We start from the raw sequence: 21,024 nt of genomic DNA on the forward strand, positions 1-21,024 counted from the left end.
CCAATCGGCCTTCCAGAGAGCTACAAGTTCCCCACTAACCTGTGATCGAGGGCTTACCGATCAACATAGCCCCTGCACTCTAAACACGAGTCTTGGCTCCTGAGGCGCGGTTAAACGGCGGCCCTCCTTCAATTAAGGAACACGGAATTATCATATGTTCCAATGATATCCAATTTCCCATCGCCGCCTCGTATTCATCAAGGCCCAAGCGTTTTGCATTCCGAGAATGACCCCTTTGCTTTTCTATGCCCCCCGCGACACCAAAGAGAGCCGCATCTCCTTGGTGGAGAGAACACCACCCGAATGTAACCATTAAACCCAGACCCACTCTTACGAGGTGTGGAGGGTAATTAGAGAACGACAGGTCCTAGTTTTCTCCACTGCGCCCTGAGTTCTTGCATTTTTGCTTGTCTTCCCTAGTTCCTGTTTCCAAGCTCGCGAACAACATGGCGACCACATACCAAGCATATGTTCCTCAGGGTCAGGGACAACAGCCTGCCCAGCCCGTCCAAGTCAAACCTCCAATTTCAAAATGGTGGTGGATCAACTTTTTGATCACGTCGCTTGTTACTCTCGCCGTTGGCGGCGGGCTACTAGGCGTGGGACTGGGTTCGTTCGATGGGAGCTCTGGGTCGGTGACGACGTATGGAGGCATCATCTCTGGCGGTTTCGCGTGTATCGGGATAGGGGCGCTCTTCAACATCTTGTTCTGGATCTTTTGGACGATTTGGTTTAGGCGTTACCGACGCATTCAGCGCCAACACCAACAGTATACGATTGTCTATCTCGATGCTGCTGGCCAGCCATACGCCACTGCTACCGCTCCGCGAACATTCCCCCAACCACCTACGAACTATCCTCCGACGCAGTATCCGGCTGCGACGAAATATCCCGCTGTCCATCATCCTCCGGCGAACGCTGTGTCTCCGCAGCCTATAAGGTATGCAGCGGCAGAGCTTGGTACAATGGCGCCGCAGCCCACAGAACTCGCGTTACAACAGCCACCACACATCACAAGCATCGAGCTGGCGGCTCAACAGCGGGCGGAGCTGGCTGCCAGCACAGTCCCGATCTTCCACTATAGTCAACGGTCGGATGAAGGAGCGTTGGGAATGGAGGAACGCGGCGAGAATGACGCGGCCGAGGAGATGCGCCGGCAGGTGGTAGAGTGCAGGAAGAATGTGCAAGGCCTCGAGCATCCAGACACCCTCTCAAGCATGAATCGCCTTGTAACCGTGACCCCAGTGCCAGCATCCCTCGCGAAGATCGTTGAGATCGATAAGGCGATCGCTGCGACCGATGGCCTCGCCTCAGGCGTCGATAGCGTTATCCAGGCGGACTTCGACTACTCGTCGGGTCAGTGGGGGAGCGAAGAGATCCTCGTCCTGGACAAGGCAGCTATCAGCGAACTGCTGTACAAAGTGCTCCAGGATGACCAGACCGCCGGCTTCCGCAGCCGCGACGTCGTCACCTACGAGGGAGACAAGCAGAAGCCACCTTATGTACAGCTTAACTCTATCGGCGAGACGTTTCGTCCGTATCGGATCGCGAAGCGCCAAGACGGCCGACTGGTCGTCTATGGCCATGCGGCTCTATATCGAGCCAAGCGCGCGTTGGACCGTGCGAAGAACCCATCCGCCACCCCGTCGGCAGCAGACTTGATCACCGAGCTCATCGACCTCGGTCATGCGGAGGGGGCGCTGCTCGCCCCCAGGGGTTCGGAACTACAGGGGCGCGTCCGGTCGATCGGGTCGGCGCTGAACGATGCCGGCGGTAAGATGCTCATGCTGCAGGCGCACGAAGCTGTTCGCGACAGACTTGGAGCCACCTGTGCCCACCAGTTAGAAGTTGCTTGGGATGGGGTCGGCGACTGGCTCGGTTAGCTCGTGATGCTCTAGGGACAAGGCGAACAGTATAATGTACGAAGGTTGAAGAAAGTCTAATCCTTAGGGGGGGGTTTCCAAAGCCGAGCTCATTCGTTGGGAGGAGAGTTTGCTACGTAGCTATTCTTTGATGTCGCGGCCGTAGGAGACCCGAGAACTGTTAGGGAAAAAGGAGGTGCGGGTGCAGGGGCGAGACAAAACCGCTCTGGTCCTCTTCTTGGACGGAACATGGCTTCCCCTAGCAGAATAACATCACAACAACTGCCAGAGTGCTGGTCCCCAGCACCACGTAGAGGTTTTTGCCCGTCGCTGGAGGTTCCATGTGACGCAAGGCACCTTGGGTTTTGGGTCGAAGACTCTGACCCATCACCGGGTCCGGGTTACGATTGGGTAACCCAGCCTAGGTCTGGGGCCCCAACTTGGGTTACAAACATAACATGCAACTTGGGTTACAAACATAACATGCACGCCAGGGCCTGTGACTATACATAAATTATGCATCTTTTTGTCTGCAATATTAAGTATTTCCTTCACAGCGGAATTAAATCGATCTCAATATAAGGCAAAATCAGCAGGAGACAAGTACATTCAACGAGAAAGATTAGGCTAGGGAAAAGAAGAGGAAAGTATGGGAAGAATAATATATTTTCACCTAATGGTTCCTTCCCCCCGATGAAAGTTCGGATGAAATATTACTAAAGACACTTAAAGACATCATCATCCCAACTCTTACGCTTCCGCCCTAAGGCTGTCAGGGGTCGGAATGAAAGTGGTGATAGTTTATATATATATACCTCAACCTTCGACAATCACTATAGTCTAAGAATGATTCTTTAACGACCACTTATTTAATCAAATTAATACTTTAGATAACTATAATTACTATATATTTCATATAAAAATTATAATTTTTTAAAAGCATATTTGCTAGGCCCTAGGCATAGGCCTACGATAGGAGAAATTGAAATCTAAAAACTATTAAAATTTTGGTTATTGCTACACCCTACTGCCTACTTTGAGAGGCTAATAACTGCCTATCTAGGCCTAGTTTTTGCGGTTAAACTTGCACCAAACCGGTCAGGGTTGGATTTGATTTTAGCGGTTCAGTTATGCAACTCTATCTAGGCCTAGGTTAGGTTAAATAAGCTTATCAGCTTCTAGAGGCCCTAGATCACAAAATGGGTTATCCATATCCATGTGGATTAGGCAGGTTCAACCCATATCCATGTGGGTTGGGTCAGCCAGTCTACTAGGGTCACAACAGCTTTCTCTAGTTAAAAACATATTCTATCCGTATCAATTCGCAGGGGAAACATTATACTTAAGGAAACCGTGGTACGTCGCGCTGATGGAAAGTCCACTAATGCCTCCAGAATTCATATTATCCACCCCCGAAGCTAGCAAGGGATCGAGGTCTTGAGATTAGTTTGACGCGCATACACAACTCAAAAGAGACTCACTAGAACGAAGATACGCTGTGTCGAATTACCGGCTGGCTAAGGCCCTTGAAAGTCTGAATCAGATGCTGTTAAAGAGCATATCATTGAGGTACTTCTTATCTTTTCAAAACTGTTGTATTTGTGAACCTATACCATACTTAACCCATACATGACTATATTAGTACTTCGATATATCAGAACTTGATCACCCAGCTGGATCTCTGTCTCCGCAACATGTAGTCTCTTCCATCACCTTCTCATTCCCACTTTAGTCGGGGAACTACTATATGAGGGACTGGGCGATGGAAAATCCCTCCTCAAGACAGTCTGCGCATTTAGCGAACTAGTTTTCAGAAGTAGAAAAATACAGTCAGCGACACCAAGAACATTCAGGCGAGACAGCATCAAAATAAAGTTGGAAGGAAATCTTACTCCCGCACTTCCAATAGCCGCTAGGGCATCTTTGAAGCAATTCAGATTATCACTGGGATTTTTACCCTGGCTTACTGCCGCGTTGCCACAATCCACAACAACAGAAGCAAATTGACTGAGACAAACTATGTTTTGGTTTAGTATCCATTAAAGATGAAATAGTTGTGTCGTTGTGACATGAGGGTCGTAAAGTAATTACCGGCATCGTCAGCGATATTACAATTTCCCAGGGTGGAAAAGTCGATAGCAGCGCCCACAAAGTCTCCTTGTTTCAAAGCCTTGACAATGGTTTCAACTGCAGAAGTTTCGGTAGTGTTGGTGGCAGCCTTGACTGCGACAACTGCAGCAAAGACATTGAAGAGAGAAGTGAGGCGCATGGTGTCGTTTGGGGTTTGCGGTTTGATGAGGCTTGAGAGACGGATGTTTGATGTTTTAGATTTAAAAAGAGGACAGGTCTACACCCTTGTATTTATGTTAATGGATGATTTCAACGGCACTTTAGCAATAACGAAGCGATTGCCAGATGTTGGGGCGGAAACGGAGAGAGGTCGAGAGTCCCCGTATTTGGAAAGACATTACTGCTTATTGCGACTCAAGAACAGCCTATAATGTCCTTTCTCTTGATCCATATTTCGTGTTCTTGAGAACATTCACAAGATTAGCGATCAAACTATTCTCTATTACGAATGATCATCCAGCACTATATGGATTATACGAGATACCCTAGGAAGCGTCGTAATCACCAAACCTAAACAAACGTTGATAAGTTGGCTAGCGCAACTAACGTCGGCGCTCAAGTCCAATTCATATCCTACTATATTTCTCTATCAATTTCTGACGGCGGGTGGCTGAGACGGGGCGATCTGCGTCGATGGACACTAAACGACGAAGATACGAGCTCTGAAGAAACCTCCGCATGTCGTTATTTTGAGGGACAGCATGCAGGTCCCAAAGTCCCTCCAAGTACGAATTATTCGTTCTGAGGAAGACAGCCTGCAAATCCCTGCGCATGCATTGATTACAAGCCGTAAACCGGAGGTCTGTTCGAGTCCTATACTATAAGTCAAGGTTCATGCGATTCGTCGGAACGAGACCCCAAGCTTCGCAGTTCATAGCTGAGTGAGAGCTAAGCAGATTTTAAGCAGGGTTTGTTATAGGATGGCTGTTAATCTTCCTTGTCCATCGCCTCTTTTTCCTTTGCACACTAAAAACCAGGCTCCTAAGTCTTGCTGCGTCTCAGCCAACGCAGCCTCGGGGTCTATTCATTTCCTTGACTCAAATATCTGGGAGAAGACTCCTTTAGTCCTTGCTCTTTCCATCTCGTACATGGCTGCCTCAAATCTGCGCCCCCCCCCCAAACCAACAAAATATCGCGTCTAGGCAGATACGGCAGACTTTGCCATTTGCTAATTGTCCGCCAGCCACGCGAGATTCCCCTGATGTCTTCCGCACCACGACATAATGCCGCTTAGCCTCAATGGCCAGTGTGTCCAAGGCTTCCCTGACTTTCGTATTCCCCCAATTTAAAGTTATCAGCCTTGCTGATCATTATCCGTATAAGTATCCGCGCCCCAGTCCAACTGTGGCGCAGTTGTTGTGAGGCCGATTTAGGGCCTGGTAACCAGGCACCGAAGCGAACACTCCAGCAATTGAAGAAGTCGCATTCGGCCCCCAAGCCTGGTGGGGGGAGACAGAGTATCATTTGGAGTAAATACTGATAACGTAATCGGTAAGCGAGCGGGCCACGCAACCGAGCGGGCCACTAAACGCGTTTTGACTCTCATTTTAAAAGCTGCAGTATCTAACTGGCCACCATGCCACCAAAAGCGCGTACAAACTCGAAAAATTCAGTTGAGCAGGAAGGACGGATAATTCTTGCTATATCAGCCCTTAAAAAGCAAGAGATTCGCAATGTCCGTGAAGCAGCGCGTGTTTATAATATGCCCGGACAACTCTCCAGCATCGATTGAATGGGCAGAGTTTTCAGGCTGAGACATGCGCCAATAGGCATAAAATGACTCAGAATGAAGAGAAATCGCTTATTAGATAGATTCTATCTATGGATCAACGTGGAGCAGCTCCCTAACCATCCCATGTGTAAGAAATGGTGAATATTCTGCTTGTGCAGCGTGGTTCAACTTCTACCCAGACTATTAGAGAGAAATAGGTATATAACTTTATTAATCAGCATGATGAGATCAAAACCTAGTTCTCTAGGCACTATAATAACCAGTGCGCTAAATACGAAGATCCAAAGATTATTCTGGAATGGTTTAATCATGTCTAGATTATAATGATGCAGTATGGGATTACACCTAAAGATATCTATAACTTTAATAAAACTGGCTTTGTAATAGCCTTAGTAGCTACTACTAAGGTAGTTATAAGAGCTAAGATGCTTGGTTAGCCATTTCTTATCCAGCCAGGGAACCGCGAATGGGTTACATCTATAGAGTGTGTTAACTCTACTAGATGGGTGCTTCTGCCATGCATTATCTTTAAAGGAAAGGTTTATATTAAGGGCTGGTATCAAGATATGGCCTTACTAGCTGACTGGCGGATTGAGGTCAGTAAGAATGGATGGATGACTGATCAGATTAGATTATAATGGCTTCAAAAAGTCTTTATTCCTGCTACTACCAGTTATACAACTGGTAGATATTAACTATTGATTCTTGACGGCCATGGGAGCCATCTAACTCCTCAGTTTAATCAAATCTGCACTGAGAATGATATTATTCTAATCTATATGCCTGCACATTCATCACATCTCCTCTAACCTCTGGATGTTGGCTATTTCTCTCTGCTAAAACATGTGTATAGCTGCTTAATTGAGGAGAAGATGCAATCTAGTTTTAACTATATTGATAAGCTTGACTTCCTTAAGGCCTATCCACAGGCCTATACAGCAATCTTTTCATCAGATAATATTAAAAGTGGCTTCTCAGCAACTGGATTAATACCACTAAATCCAGATTAAGTACTTAGTCAGCTTAATATCTAGCTTAAAACCCCTATACCACCAGGCAGCTGATCAACAGATTCCATCCTAAAAACACCTTATAACCTCAAGCAATTAAAGAAGCAGGAAAGTACACTTAAGAAGCTACTCAGGGAGCATATATATAGTCCTCCTACGCCTACTAAGGCTGCGCTAGATCAGCTTATCAAGGGGTGTGAGATGGCAATGAATAACACTATCCTTCTTGCAAAGGAAAATCATGATCTACATACCACACATGAGAAGTAGCTTTAAAATAGGAAGCAATCTAGGAGGCAGATAGAAGCTGCAGAGGGATTCTCTATCCAGGAAGGGCAGCAGTTCATTCAACGCAGGAATCAGGCCGAAGCTATCCCAACTATCCCTACGGAGCAGGCAGTAGATGCAGAACAATGCCCTCAACGGGCACCCCCACACTGCAGTGACTGTCATATTATAGGCCATAAGTGATTGCAATGTCCGCAGCGCAAGAATAGCTAGATTTAGTAATATAAATCATGTTTTAGGCGTTCAAATACCCTCCAATTTTGACCGCGGCCAAAAGAAGCATGTAAGGTGGCCCGCTCGGTTGCGTGGCCCGCTCGCTTACCGATTACGTTAGCTGATTATCAAGTTTTAACTCCCATCATCCATGGGATCATTAAGATTCACCACGAATTAATTTGAACGCTGGATGTTGTATTGCAGATTCTCAAGCTGATCTGAAGAGAATTAATAGACGGGGCCAAATTCTTCTTGTTAATAACTGTTCCAGGAGACCTGTTTATTTAAATTTCGGGTAGACAGGTAAGTAATTATCCACAGCAGGAAAAAGCACAGCTCCAATCAGAGAATTCCAGAAACCCATTTTCTGTTAAGGCCGTCCCCTGATAGCTCTAAACAGTACGAAAACGTATAAGCAGCTTGCCGGATTGGCAGCAGTTAGGGATGACGCAGAATCAGACAAAAAGAAAAGGCTTATTAGAAAGCTTATTATCCACATTCAGGGATCGGACAACAGGAACTAAGCAGAATCCCGGCGGTCACACACCCAGGGGACACAAAGGCTGGGTATTTTCTGTTACCTTCTCTCCCAACGGCAGGTTGCTGGCTTCTGCATCATTAGACAAAACGCTTCGACTCTGGGATGCGGCAACGGGCACCATGCTGCAGACCTTCAGGGTGGATAAAGGGTGGGACACTCTCTGGCACGTCCGCGGCGACAAGTCTATATCCTTCTCGCCTGACGGTGCGATAGTGGCGTCCGCATCTAAGGATGGGGCAGTCCGGCTCTGTGATGTGGTGACCGGAGCTATCTTGCGGACACTCGAGGGACACATAAGCTCGGTTAAGTCCGTGATCTTTTCACCAGATGGTAAGATGGTAGTATCCGCATCGGGAGACGGGACAGCCCGGCTCTGGGACGCGAAGACTGGCAACACCCTGCAGATACTCCGGGGGCATACAGAATGTGTCAAGTTGGCCGCCTTCTCTCCCTCCAGCAGAGTGGTGGCAACCGCATCGGACAGGATGATCCGGCTCTGGGATACGGCGACAGGTACTGCACTACAGACGATCAAAGGGAGGGGAGAACTCTTATTCGATTTGTTATTCTCACCCGACGGCAAGTTCATAGTTTCCGCGACCTCGGACGAATATGGTGAAGATGTGACTGTCCAGCTCTGGGACCAAGCAACGGGTGCACCCCTAAAGAAACTTGAGGGCCTGGCAGTACCCGTCGTGTTTATGGCCTTTTGCCCGAACGGCGAGGTGCTGGCGACCGCATCGACGGACGGGATAGTTCGCCTCTGGGATGTGACAACCGGCGCCATCCTCCAGAGGCTCAAAGGATTCCCGTCTATGTCGTTCTCTCCTGACGGTAAGGTCGTGGCGACCGCATCGGGCAAGAACGTCAGGCTCTGGGATGTAGCAACGGGAGCTTCCCGGCAGAAGCTCAAGGGGCATTCAAGGACGGTGGAGTCTGTAGCGTTCTCACCCACCGGGGAGATGGTGGCATCCGCATCGCGCGATAAGATGGTCCGTCTCTGGGATGTCGCAACGGTTCACATATCTTAAACCAAGATTGACGAGGCCTTGGGAGTACTAGGAATGCTCTCCCGGGTGTCCAGAACTTTATCATGACATGACCACACGAGGAAAGCGAGGCCAGAGATCCAGATTTCTGCAATCTGCAAATCACCGCTTCCTTTAACGTCGAAGAGCATGTAGATAACTGCTCATTTGTCACTAAGGTCCGACGGATGATGATACCCTATAGCTAATATTTATTAAATAGCTCTAATACTTCTATTATCACTTACTGCTCAGCCTAATCTGCACTATAGGGACCCTAGATACCTTATAGGTCCTCCTTGTGCTGCAGCCTGCAGGCACAGTAGGGGGGTAGTAATAGGACATCCCTACGGTGAGACAGATTTAAGCTAAGCGAAGCTCATCGACACTGCGAGCCGATGGCTCGATCCTGCAGGTGGCCTTAGGCCCCCCACATATATTATCAGGTCTCGGGGCTGCGAGCCGATCGATCCTCCGGATGGCCTTTGCGACAGAGGATGAGGGCTGTAAGTCGCGCTGTCCAGGCAGATGCTACCATGTAGGCCAAAGGACAACTATGCAAAGCCCACATGGCTGATCAAGCCTAGATCCAATATAGGCACCACCACGGCTCTGCGGGGGGCCTGTCAGCAATCAACTTAACAGGGCCATTGAGGCTTAGAATACTTGAATATTATTGGTCAATTTACACACACTCTTCTTAGTTACAACTTACAAGCGTCCCACGCCCCCAGTTCAACCACACTGGTTGGAGCGGATGAGGGCGGGTTTTGCAGAGCAGGTTTAACAGCTTGTGTGGAGTTGTTTGAAATTTGGCAGTGATATTGCACACGACCCGTGGGTAACACCAAGATGATTGATGATTTGTTGATATACAGCCCACATCACACAGAGACATATGAAGGATTCAACTACTGGGCGTTGGGGCTGAACTATGAAAACTAGTGATGAAAACTAGTGAGGTCAACTGGAGTATGATTTATTGTTAATGCTGTGCAAGATTGTTATATCGCTCCCTGATTAGGGAGGATATGATTTGACAACCTGTGTCATATAAAGTGGAGGATACTTTCGCCCCCAACGAATATTATTAGACATGATAATTGATACATGGCATCGTMTATAAAAGAGAGCAGGAAGTACCCGATAGCTGAGATAGGATCCACCCTCAAGACAATCGACAGGATTACATGAATGGTGTCCTATCCTCAGTAAGTTCTAGCCACCCTAGAGATTAGTCAAAGAGCTCTTTTCCGAACTAACAGTGTTCAGACCTCATAGTCCAGAGTCCTGTTAGCATTTTATAGCTGCACAGCTTCATAACAACAATGCGTTCCACAGCAGCAGTATTACTGGTCGGGTGCCTCGCAACTCTGGCGCAAGGTTGCTTGGATGTCACACTGAAATTATATTGTCCGGCTCTTGAACCATACTGTCTCTGGGATCTGATCACTTTCGTCGACAATGGCGTCACAACTTGTGCCGGCGCAACTCAGGACACCTTCCACAGTGGAACGGCTGTATCGAATTGCATGAGTGGATATGGACTGTCAGTGTCGTTTGGCAGTGGGAATTTCCAGTGGACATACAATACACCCCACGGGTCGTATAGCAAGGAAGTCCCAGCTGCTTATGAGGCGTCTGGCTGCAGCCCAGGCCTATATGGCGCAGGTTGCATGGAGAGCAGCACTTGGTATATCACCGATGAAAAGTTCTACGGCTGTTAAAGTTATAACCACTTTTCGGGGGATGGAATGGAAAGGTGAACATTGCTGATATGGTGGGGAATTAAGCCACAATTTGTTTTGTGACTTCAAGCTTCCTAATGCCTACCCCGGGGCGCAACCCCTGGGGTAGATGAAAAGCGCGATATCAACATCGCCACAGAGAAGGTGATTGTCCTCTTACCTCCCTTTTACTTAGCCATGTCTGATCAGTTACTTATAATAAATGGATTCACTTTCTCCCTTTACCACTGTCATTTTCCAGGCCCACTTGTCTCCTTCCTTGATCCTTGTCAATCCCGACTCATCCTTTTGGATATTAGCTGAATGGTCGAGTAGATCACAAGGTGAGCTTAATCCTTCGGTCCATCCACAGCCACTCCTTCTCGAACAATCTCCTCAATCCACCTAGTAATCATCCTACGGTCCTTAATATTAGCGCCATATACCATAATACCTATAGAAATCAACTTATGAGTTCCGCTTGGTATCGGCAAAGCCCTTATGATCTCGAAATAACTTCTCCTTACAGCACGGATCTTGCTTCATACGTTTGTAGTCTTTACTACTGCACAACTTGGCTGAAGCAGTTATAGTCGGCCACGTTGACCATCTGGGAATCAAACAGATACCCCATAAGCTCGCGTGTGGGTGTCGGATTGTGAATCATAGTCCATCGCTTGATCCCGTACTTGACCATCAAATCTTTGGTCATGGGCGCCGACATTTGCGTCATATTGTGCCGGTAGGCTTCTTCGCTCATACCAGGCTTGCGGTAGCCGCAAATCGTGAAGCAGAGGTATTTACTCGGTGGCGTTTATGGACTGGCCACATTGTCTTCTGAGAGGAATTGAGGTTGATAAAAGCCTTCTATGTAAATATGTCGATCATACAAAATTAGGGAGCCAAGGACGCCGGGTGCTGCAGGATCATAAATAACCCTCGGCTGTCGCTCGGAGGGAGGAGGGGGTATGGAGACAAGTCAAACCCCGATATCATCATACATAAGATTCGCGCCAGGACAGATTGTCGATATCTCTTCTTCTTTTCTGTATCAATCTAAACTTGGTTTATACGTATCATCTCAAAATCGGAATTATGGCACAAATACATTGTCAGATTGACATCCAGGCCGCTGCAGTGGTCTCTGGCTCTTTTCTATCAGGTACCTATGACCCTTAATGATTCAAGATCTAGTCTACACAAAAGAAAGAGTTCTTCTAACCCGATTAAAAATACAGGCCCAATGATGTCCGTCTCCCTGGTCATGATCCCAGTCCTGTTAGATACCAGCACCCAATCCATGCAACTATTAGACCAATTCGAGACTCTATATGCCTACGGCCACAAGATCATGCCTGCCTCTCAATCAGCACCTGTGCTCTGTATATTTTTGTCGCCACCAAAACGCGAGTCGCAGGGTTTTCATGGTCGATCTACGGTCTTGCAGCGGCAGCGACCAGTACCATGATGCTATTTACGTGGGTTTTCATGGCCTTAACCAGTAACGCATTGTTTGGGCTGCACGCCGCGTCAGATGCTGCTTTGGAGGAAGAACGAAGACTCAGTGTCCGATGGCAGTGGTTGCATGTAGCACGCTCGCTTTTTCCGTTGGCGGGGCTGCGATAGGCTGGAAAGGGCCGCGGGCCAGTCTTCGGTAAAGAGAACGATAGCGAATTGGGAATTGTTCGGGTGTAGGCAAATTCCAAGGTTCAAGGGTGGACTCTGACCCAAGTACCCAGGGCTCATTGTCGGGCGTTGTTCAAGATTGCCCGAGCTCACGTAGCGGTCAGTTTCAGTGAAGGCTTCTTGGTCGGGGCATATTAACAAGGAGTCAAACCGGGTTATTAAGTGAAGCAAGGCAGTTCGTTCATGAGTTGTTTTCTGTTTATTTTCCTACAATCATCCTAATTTGAATTTGTTTCCTGAAGGCGTCTATCATCCGCAGTTTTTGATTGAAACAAAATGACAGTAGACACAAATGACCAAATCTTTGCGCATGACGCTGCATTTTGGCAAAACTACAGCCCGTCCACAGCCCCCTTCTAGTCTCTTCCAACGCATCTATGATTACCATCAGCAACAGAACGGCTACTTCGGCGTGGTTCACGATGTAGGTGCTGGAAACAGAGTCTACTCGCGCATTTGCGATCTCAGTTCTAACATGTCATCGTGTCGGATGTGGTCTCCGAGAACGTCCATCAGGCCGAAAAGAGATTAGGCACGGACGCGTACAGCTACCGCGAGGGGAAGATGGAGGGTATCAAGGATATCGCGGATGGGTCGGTGGATTTAGTCCTCGCATTGAACGCCATCCATGGGCGGATCAGACAGCAGCCGTGGAGACGATCGCGGCGCAATTGAAGCCTGGAGGTTCCTTTGCTGCTGCAACATTTGGAGCTGCACGGTTCCGCGATGCTCGTGTGCAGGATATATGGGAGCGCATCATGATCGAGGGTGGCCTACTTCTGTTGAAGACCGCCGAGAACCCCGGGACACGATCAATGTCATGGCCCGCAGCCAGGATCGCTACAATGTCGCACCTCTGGATGAGCGGTTTTTCCAGCCCGGAGTGCGGCGCATCTTCGTGAACATGGAGACCGGGGTGTTTACGGGCATCCTGCCACCCGAGAACCGATTCAGTGTGACGGATCCCGACTCCAGGAGCATTTTCGGTCATTTTCTCATGCTGCTCAGGACCCCGAGGCTTTTGCACCGCTCTGGAAGGAGGTTGAGGATTTGGTTCGCCAAGGAAGTCGGCTTGATGGATCCTGGCCTGTCACGGTGGTTCTGGCAAGGCGCAAAATTGATTAATTACTGCCAGCTCATGGTCAGTCTTTGGCATAGTTCATGTCGGGATATAGGATCAGCATAATTCAGTAGATCGCGCTAGGAATGAATTCAGCCGACACGACAATCGGGCTAGTCGGAATGGTTGTTCCACTTAAAATCATGCGTCGTAGCTTTCAAGGATGGAGCTTCGGATCAAGGGTTCTGTCAATCAGAAGAGAAAGAATGGCATATGCAGTTCTTCCAGTGACGGGGAACTGCAGGACTGCGTTGATCCATCAACTCCTGCAATTGCCCGTTCGGATCCACGCCTACTGCCGAAACAAGCCCAAACTATTCGTGCTGATTCCCGAGCTTGCAGACAACAAACAGGAGCAAATCTTCGAGGGTAGCATCCACGATGTCGAACCTCCTGACCGATTGTCTTCGGGGCTCTCGGGCCGTCTTCCTCGGGGTCTCGACCAACGACAACATCCCCGGGTGCCGCATGGGCCAAGATACCGCTCTTGGGTTAATCAAGCGCTGGAAACCAATACGTGCCGAGTCGAGATGTCATTATCCCGAAACTCGTCGTTCTTCCAACACGATTGATGATCAACTCTCCCAACACACGCCGCCCTGGGTGTGATGGATCTTGCTCCGCTCGGCGTCGCATGTCTACCAGGACCTTTGGGTGACCGATGATCTCCTCCGCGCCTAACATGAATGGCTCACGAGCATCTTCATCAAGCTGGGGAGGGTTGTCAGTGGATGTTGCCCACGGATATGCACTGAGTTTGACGGAGGAGCGGAGCCCCTTGTCCTATGCCGACCTGGCTGCCGGGATGATTGAAGCCGTGAATGATCCCGACGGCAGGTGGGATATGCGGAATGTACGGGTCCTATCCGTCAATGGACCCGCCAAGTTTCCCCCGGGGTCCCTATGCGTATTGCGATGGGGTTTATCCGACACTATCTGCCTTTCTTGCATCTGTATTTGGCGTCGACGGGGCCAGCTTAGTTTTGGTGATCTGGATCTCCGTACTGTGGTCTCTACATAGAAAGTTTTGCGTCATGACCAGCCTGTTCTTCTTGTTCATCCACCTGTGCAACAGAGAAACATCCCAGTCCCAGTCTCATGATTGGTCTCTCCAAAGACCGACACTCAGTTTCAACACCATTATTAATGCTTAGTAATGGTACGGGAGTAACTAGTTACTTACCTAGCTCTAGTAATGTCACGTCACTTTTGTATATATTTTGAATGAGGGACCGTATGGTGATTTTTCGAAGCATAGCACACTCTTGAAACCATTTTAAAATCCAATTCCATCCAAATCCACTTCAATCCAGTCTTCACCAATAACTGAATAACTCAATATCCAACAATGGCATCCAACATCATCCCAATCAAAGTCTGGGGCAAAAGCGGTCCCAACCCCCCCAGAGTAGCCATCGTTCTCGAAGAACTCGGCCTTCCACACGAGTTCCAACCCATCACCCTCGCCGAGGTCAAAAACGCAGAGTACCTCGCCATCAACCCGAACGGCCGCCTCCCAACGATCTACGACCCAAATACGGACCTCACGCTGTGGGAATCCGGCGCCATCATCGAGTACCTCGTGGAGCGGTACGACACCGCGCGCAAGATCAGCTTCGAGCCCCACTCGAAGGAAGCCCAGCTGGCGCGACAGTGGCTATTCTTTCAGGCATCCGGCCAAGGCCCATGCAGGCGTGCTGGTTCAAGAAGTTCCACCCGGAGCGGGTTCCCAGTGCGATGGAGCGGTATGTGAAGGAGATTAACCGGGTGACGGGGGTGGTGAATGAGTTCTTGAGTAAGCAGGAGACCGGGGAAGGGGGGCCGTGGTTGGTTGGGGGACGGGTTTCGTTTGCGGATTTGGCGTGGGCTAGTTGGCAGATTACGGTGACCAAGTTTATTCAGGAGGAAGATGGGTATGATGTGAATAACTTTCCTGTTGTGAAGGATTGGTTGGATCGCATGTTGGCGCGGGAGCCGGTGAGGAAGGTGATTGAAGAGGCTCGGAAGCTGTAGAGCCGTGGCTTTGGTGTTGAAGAAAAAACTCTTTGGCAAAACATAGTCTACTGATACATTGCACTGCACCCGTCACAGTGCACATAATTTTATTCCTCTTTTCTTGCTAATTTAATTGGTCCTATTCTTGCCTACATGCGCGCGGTATACGACCATGCAGGTGGAAGAAGGACTTCCAGAAACTCTTCGTGGCCGCTGCGTCAACCACCACCCTCTAAGGACTGCGACCACCCACGCGCCCACACAGTCGCACTACTAAAGGCCACCAGGCAGTGGCTGATACCGCTAGGATGACTAGTCAACAAGCAACTAGATCGTTTTACTACCCACATTCTTTCTTGTCTTTCAATTATTGCTGTGGCTGATGGCACATGTGGAGCAATCTTGGGCTTGACGCAATCCAAATGCATACTAAGGCTTGTGTATGGCATCATCTATCAACTATGCACATTGGCCAAGGGAACCAACCTAGCAGCAGTCAGCCCTGGTAAGCTCTGACTAACAGCACCTCTTAGCGTGCTAAATTAAAAGTATACTAAGTTAAAAATGTGATAAAGGTTATAGCATGTTAATTCCTTATATATAGTATAACTACTCTAGTACTATACCTATCTATACATCAGCACTACAGACCATCCTTGCAGACATCTCTTAGGAATCTGACCTCTTCCAAATCTTCTTATAGCTAGACCTTTGTTGTATTCTCTTTCAGTTTCCCACTGCAATTATAACTGGAAGTAATGGGATTAATAGTGACTATACTAATGGTACCAACAGCCACACCAACAGCCATACCAACCACACCGCCACCCATACCACAAAACCCTCAACGCCCTGGTTCGAACCCATCGCCATCTGCAGCATGGCCTGCCGCCTCCCTAGAGGTGTGAGCTCCCCTAAAGAGCTCTGGTCCTTCCTCCTCTCTGGCTAAGACAGGCACATCACCACCCTGAAGAACTGCTCTAATATTAATAGGTCCTACTAGGCGATAAAGCGGGCCAGCATTACTAAGTATAGATACTTCCTTAATAAGTTAGTTGACCTGGCTGGGCTGGATACCTTAATATTCTTAATAATCTAGATAGAGGTGGAATGGCTAGACCTGCAGTAGAGGATGATGCTTGAGGTGGTAAGAGAGAGTATTAATAATACTGGGGAGGTTGGGTGGAGATGCCTCTAAGATCAGAGTCTATATTAGCTCCTTCAGGCAGGATTAGTATGATATACTTAACTAGGATAAGTTAAGATATAGTGCTATAAGTGTGATTGCGAGTTATGATTTTATAATTTCTGAGAGGATCTTACATGAGATGGACCTTAAAGGGCTGAGGTATGCTATCTTTTAATAGTTCATTTTGTGACCATTTCTAACAAAGCTATTTTACTCTTAATGGGAGCACAGGTTGTTATAATATACCTGACTTTACCTGCTATCGGTTATGGATCAACCCTGGCCTCTAAACATGGTTATTTCATGTTTGACATCCTAGCTACCTGATACATGATAGGCTTTAGCAAACTACATACACACATCATCGCAGTATTCACGTATGAATTATAGCTACTTGGGCGAGTTTGTTCTTGGAATAATGTAGTCAGGGCTCTATTGGCTACAAGGAGGTAATATGTGTTTATAACTGCGCGCTCTTATACCCACCGTGACAGGCTAAGATAAATGTGGAGTCTTTGACTCAACAGGCTCTTTGCTGATTCCATTCAATGCTGGTCTCATGGCATCTCAGAAAGGTCAAGACTGCAAACCCACTTCGTCTTCCGAGATATACAGTTTCGACGAGGTTCAATCAATGTGATGTTTAAATTGTATATAATCCCTCATGTTTTCAGATGAGAATACTAACGATCAACCTTCCTCTGAAATACAACATCTAGGAGACACTAGAATCGATGGGATGTATTTCTAAACGCTGTAACAATCGATCTCTAGCTATTCAACAGGATAGATCAGCTCGCCTACATATCAAGCACCTGTAATTCCTGAAGCACAAGGGGAATATCTTCCGAGATCCTCGCCCAACCCTGGAAAGCCCACTGCAAATACAGTCCTGACTCCTGAGCCAGCTTCTTGGCTAAGGCAGCTTAGTCACTACATTAACCCCCATGGCGGTGTGCATTCAAATGACGCATCCGTCTCTCCATCATGGGGCTATCACTCGCCACCGCACCCGTCTGTATGGGGAAAACACTCCTAAGTACTGGCCGGGAGGCATCCTGGTATCGCCCTATCGACAGTGAGGACGTCGCAGAAACGGTTGGGTATGCATGATTCAGCGATTCTTGGTTCTCAATTAGGACAGATGCCTTCTCAGCCTCATAGATAGCTGACAGCGGCAACTCTTCTTCTAGCACCCCTAAGGCGATCTCTCTTTTCAACCACTGCGTGTCAGCGATCAGTCGAGGCAGGTTCGTTGACGACGGAGGCTTTTTGTAGTTGTTGAAGCTCGGCCAAACGTATGGCTTTCGGAACATTCTGTCACCCAGATTAATGATTAGCATGAGAAATGAGAGCTGCTGCGGTCAAATTCTCGACCCCGAAATCGAACGAAAACATTCAATGGACGAGGCTTGACTTACGGGTCATCGGGCAGCGCGCGGAAGCCCTGGTCTACCACCACGGAGATGCTGACCTTTTCTGTTGTGGTGTATGTATAGGTTGCTGCGCAGTGGCAGTCGTTAGCAAGGTTCCTGTCAATGAGAAAGAAGCGAAGAATTCTCATTTGCGGAATGGACCATTGGAGACGTACCCCAGCATTCACCCCCTCGGATTTGAGAATTGAACTATATCAGATATTAGACAACATTGTCAGGAGAAAGTAGAGGTAGAGTCAACAGGGAAAGATGTGTCATACACCATATGCCTCGATAAAGTGCTCGCCATCGGTGCGAGCGTTGATACGTCTGTCCCCTTCTTGGAATGGGCCAAAGGACCAAGTGATTGGGGGAGCGCTCTTGCCGTGCGTTGCGCGAAGCTGGGAGCATGGTGTCCATGTGGCAACCAACCAGTTGTTCCAGTCTTGACCTGGAAGAAATGTGTATACATTGGTTAGTCTAAAAGAATACTGAGACCGTTTGAGATATGCTATGCGTTCAACTAACCTTGTGCGGCATTGGCCTGACCATTAACGAATCGAACAACCTGGTACGCCCCTCTCCCGGCCTCTTCTAGGGAGGCTAGCGGAAACTCGTCACTATGTGAAGTAGTAAGCACAAGTATCCTGTCTTTCCTTACCTGCATGCTTTTGACACTTTGGGTTGGGGCGGGAACGGAATCTACACTTACACATCACAGCGCACACGGCCGTTCACGACAGGCTGTTTTGCGCGAGAGGCATATTCTTTATGCCGCATCCTAGGCCATTTATCCTTATAAGTCCATTCAGGTCGACTGGGAGCTTTATGATACACCCTCTTCCCATTCAGAGCTTTGTCAATAGCCCAGCGTTGGTTGTCACAAATCTGGAGCAGAGGTAAGAGTCAACCAAGAGTGTAATAACTAATGGCGAGCTGTGGAACTCTCAGCCTACCTCATCCCAGCCTTGTCCATATGCACATGTGTATGTTGTTTCGCAGTCTTCATCATCAGGCCCAAACTGACTGACCTTGTAACGCCCAATCTGTGTTGCTTTTGCTTTCGGCTTTTTTGTTGGCTGGGGTGTGGGTGCCGGCTCCAAATCTGTCACCCCTGGGCCAAGAGCACCTTGCCCGATTTGGTGAGCAATGACGCCAGCGTAATTCTTCCACGATGATGTCGTTTTGTCTTCGACTGGCATATACTGAAACGGACTCAGGACATAGTTCCAGAACAAAGTGACAAACGTGGTTGAGCCGCCTGTTCTCGTGCCCATGTATCAGTATGTGTTTCAGCTGTCGATATGGTCTACAAGGGAATTTATCAAGAGGACAGCACGAACCAAGGAGAGCACCAACTGTATTAGCAATGGCAAGAAACGTCGGGTCGAACGATGGCTTGGACGATCGTTTGGTGAGTGCCTGTTGCCCGATCAAGGGCAGAGAATCCGTGTTTTCAAATGATGATGGCACGAATCCAGAGCAACAGTAAGATTGTGAGCCTCCTGCAGTGTCCAAATTAATATAGACGGACGGCTTTATTTATCATTAGAAAACATTTGTTATCAGCGCTTACCGTTGCAGGTGAGATTGTGGTTAACTCCACCGTCTGAATCGTCCAGGTATGAGTTTGCTAGGAAGGTCAGCCCATCCAGCAAGTAGAGAATAGAGTTATTAGTCGCTGTAAGTGGCAAGACTTACTGTTCGCGGCAACAAGATCTGTACCTGCCGGACAGGAGTTTGTGTAGCAAGGCATTCCTACTCCACGCCACCCATACCAGGAACAGCTTCCAGTATTTGTACCAGGCGCACAGCATAGCGTCCTTAGATTATCCCCCCTACACACAGTGTCTCTTTCGATCCCCATAACTTGACCCTTTGCATAGGTCTCCGCGATATAGCCAGGGACACATGCCTCACCGCAGAAACTCCAGTAACAGGAGTTGCGAATAGTTGCAGCCCTTTGCGCATCAGTCTGCATGGTGCGGATCTTGGCGGCATCTTCAGGCGCCACTCCACTTGCAGTTCCAAGGCCGAGGAGATCGTTAGAGCTTGTGTGGTCTGCGCTGTCTTGGTCCAGAGCCCAGATTAGACTACCCCCTAAGCAGAGCTGGCCTGCCGCACTCATCTTCATCTGGATCGTCTCTCCATCGTCATATGAGACCCATTGATCAGTATCAAATTTGATCCACTTGACTGCTGCTTCTCTATCAATGGTGGGATTAACTTGAGTCCTTGCGATGATCCGCTGTATCTCAGCATTTGACAGAGTACCAGAGGATTTGGTGCATTCTCCAGGATTTCCACCAAAGCGGAAGATGCAGCCTGGCTTGTCACAGGTAGGATCCTGCAGGGTGAAGGAGCGACCATACCAGCCAATTCCCATATTAACTGCAGAAGGATTGATCTTGTTCCTCCATAGCAGGTCAAGCCCTTGCTTAATTTCAGTCAAATTGGTATGCGGCCTAACATAGGGCCCTGTGAATTTATTTGACGCGTCCCAGACACCATGAATGTCGTATGTCATAATATTGAAAAAATCAACATACTCTTGCATTGACGGTAGGTCAAACCATCTGAGATACCAATACGATGCTGGCAATGTTACGCTTAACCCGTACCGGCCGCCGAACGCATCTTTGAGGTCCTTGAGAAGAAGCACGTAGTTGGCTGTATCGGCAGCGACTCCGCCTCGGTCTTCTGCTCCGGGGTACTAAGTAACCTCAGAATCTTGCATCTCTGATGAAATCGATCTAGCATGAAGGGTGGAAAGGGCCTACCTCCCAGTCAAGATCGACGCCATCGAAACCCCATGTCTGCATGAAATTGATCAATGACTCAATAAATGCCCGGCGCGTTGCTCCGCTTCGGGCCATGTCACTGAAAGCAGTCTGTGTATTTGGTGAATTTGTGGGATCCTTGAAACATTAGACACAATCATAACTCCAATCATCTCGTGCACTAACATTAAAACTCCATCCACCCACAGAAATCCATGTTTTGAGAGACCTGAATATCAATTAGTATGAGGTGTGCGAGGAAGATATAAGGAGAAAAAGTCTATGCCAGATAGGTTCAACCACGT

General features: G+C 48.3%; 5 protein-coding genes across 5 annotated transcripts; 4 read left to right on the plus strand and 1 right to left on the minus strand.

The window, feature by feature from the left end:
• Positions 1-446: 446 nt before the first annotated feature.
• Asppvi_001735 (uncharacterized protein) lies at positions 447-1,883 on the plus strand (the record flags this gene model as incomplete). Its single annotated transcript, XM_043298027.1, has 1 exon — positions 447-1,883. The coding sequence occupies one exon, from the start codon at positions 447-449 to the stop codon at positions 1,881-1,883; it is 1,437 nt and encodes a 478-aa protein (XP_043153962.1).
• Positions 1,884-7,898: 6,015 nt separating this feature from the next.
• Asppvi_001736 (WD40 repeat domain-containing protein) lies at positions 7,899-8,810 on the plus strand (the record flags this gene model as incomplete). Its single annotated transcript, XM_043298028.1, has 1 exon — positions 7,899-8,810. One exon carries the CDS (start codon positions 7,899-7,901, stop codon positions 8,808-8,810), a length of 912 nt encoding a protein of 303 aa, XP_043153963.1.
• A 3,702-nt stretch (positions 8,811-12,512) lies between these two features.
• Asppvi_001737 (uncharacterized protein) lies at positions 12,513-13,949 on the plus strand (the record flags this gene model as incomplete). The annotated part of the gene is made up of 4 exons (XM_043298029.1): positions 12,513-12,644; positions 12,769-12,988; positions 13,009-13,361; positions 13,683-13,949. 4 exons carry the CDS (start codon positions 12,513-12,515, stop codon positions 13,947-13,949), a joined length of 972 nt encoding a protein of 323 aa, XP_043153964.1.
• Positions 13,950-14,688: 739 nt separating this feature from the next.
• On the plus strand, positions 14,689-15,353 carry Asppvi_001738 (glutathione S-transferase family protein; the record flags this gene model as incomplete). Its single annotated transcript, XM_043298030.1, has 2 exons — positions 14,689-14,993; positions 15,023-15,353. The coding sequence occupies 2 exons, from the start codon at positions 14,689-14,691 to the stop codon at positions 15,351-15,353; spliced, it is 636 nt and encodes a 211-aa protein (XP_043153965.1).
• A 2,109-nt stretch (positions 15,354-17,462) lies between these two features.
• On the minus strand, positions 17,463-20,815 carry Asppvi_001739 (uncharacterized protein; the record flags this gene model as incomplete). The annotated part of the gene is made up of 11 exons (XM_043298031.1): positions 17,463-17,841; positions 17,946-18,027; positions 18,116-18,149; positions 18,221-18,390; positions 18,468-18,559; positions 18,652-18,827; positions 18,896-19,200; positions 19,283-19,444; positions 19,516-19,572; positions 19,641-20,652; positions 20,720-20,815. 11 exons carry the CDS (start codon positions 20,813-20,815, stop codon positions 17,463-17,465), a joined length of 2,565 nt encoding a protein of 854 aa, XP_043153966.1.
• Positions 20,816-21,024: the final 209 nt, after the last annotated feature.

Source organism: Aspergillus pseudoviridinutans, assembly GCF_018340605.1.
Source record: "Aspergillus pseudoviridinutans IFM 55266 DNA, scaffold_1, whole genome shotgun sequence".
Classification (NCBI taxonomy): Eukaryota; Fungi; Ascomycota; class Eurotiomycetes; order Eurotiales; family Aspergillaceae; genus Aspergillus; species Aspergillus pseudoviridinutans.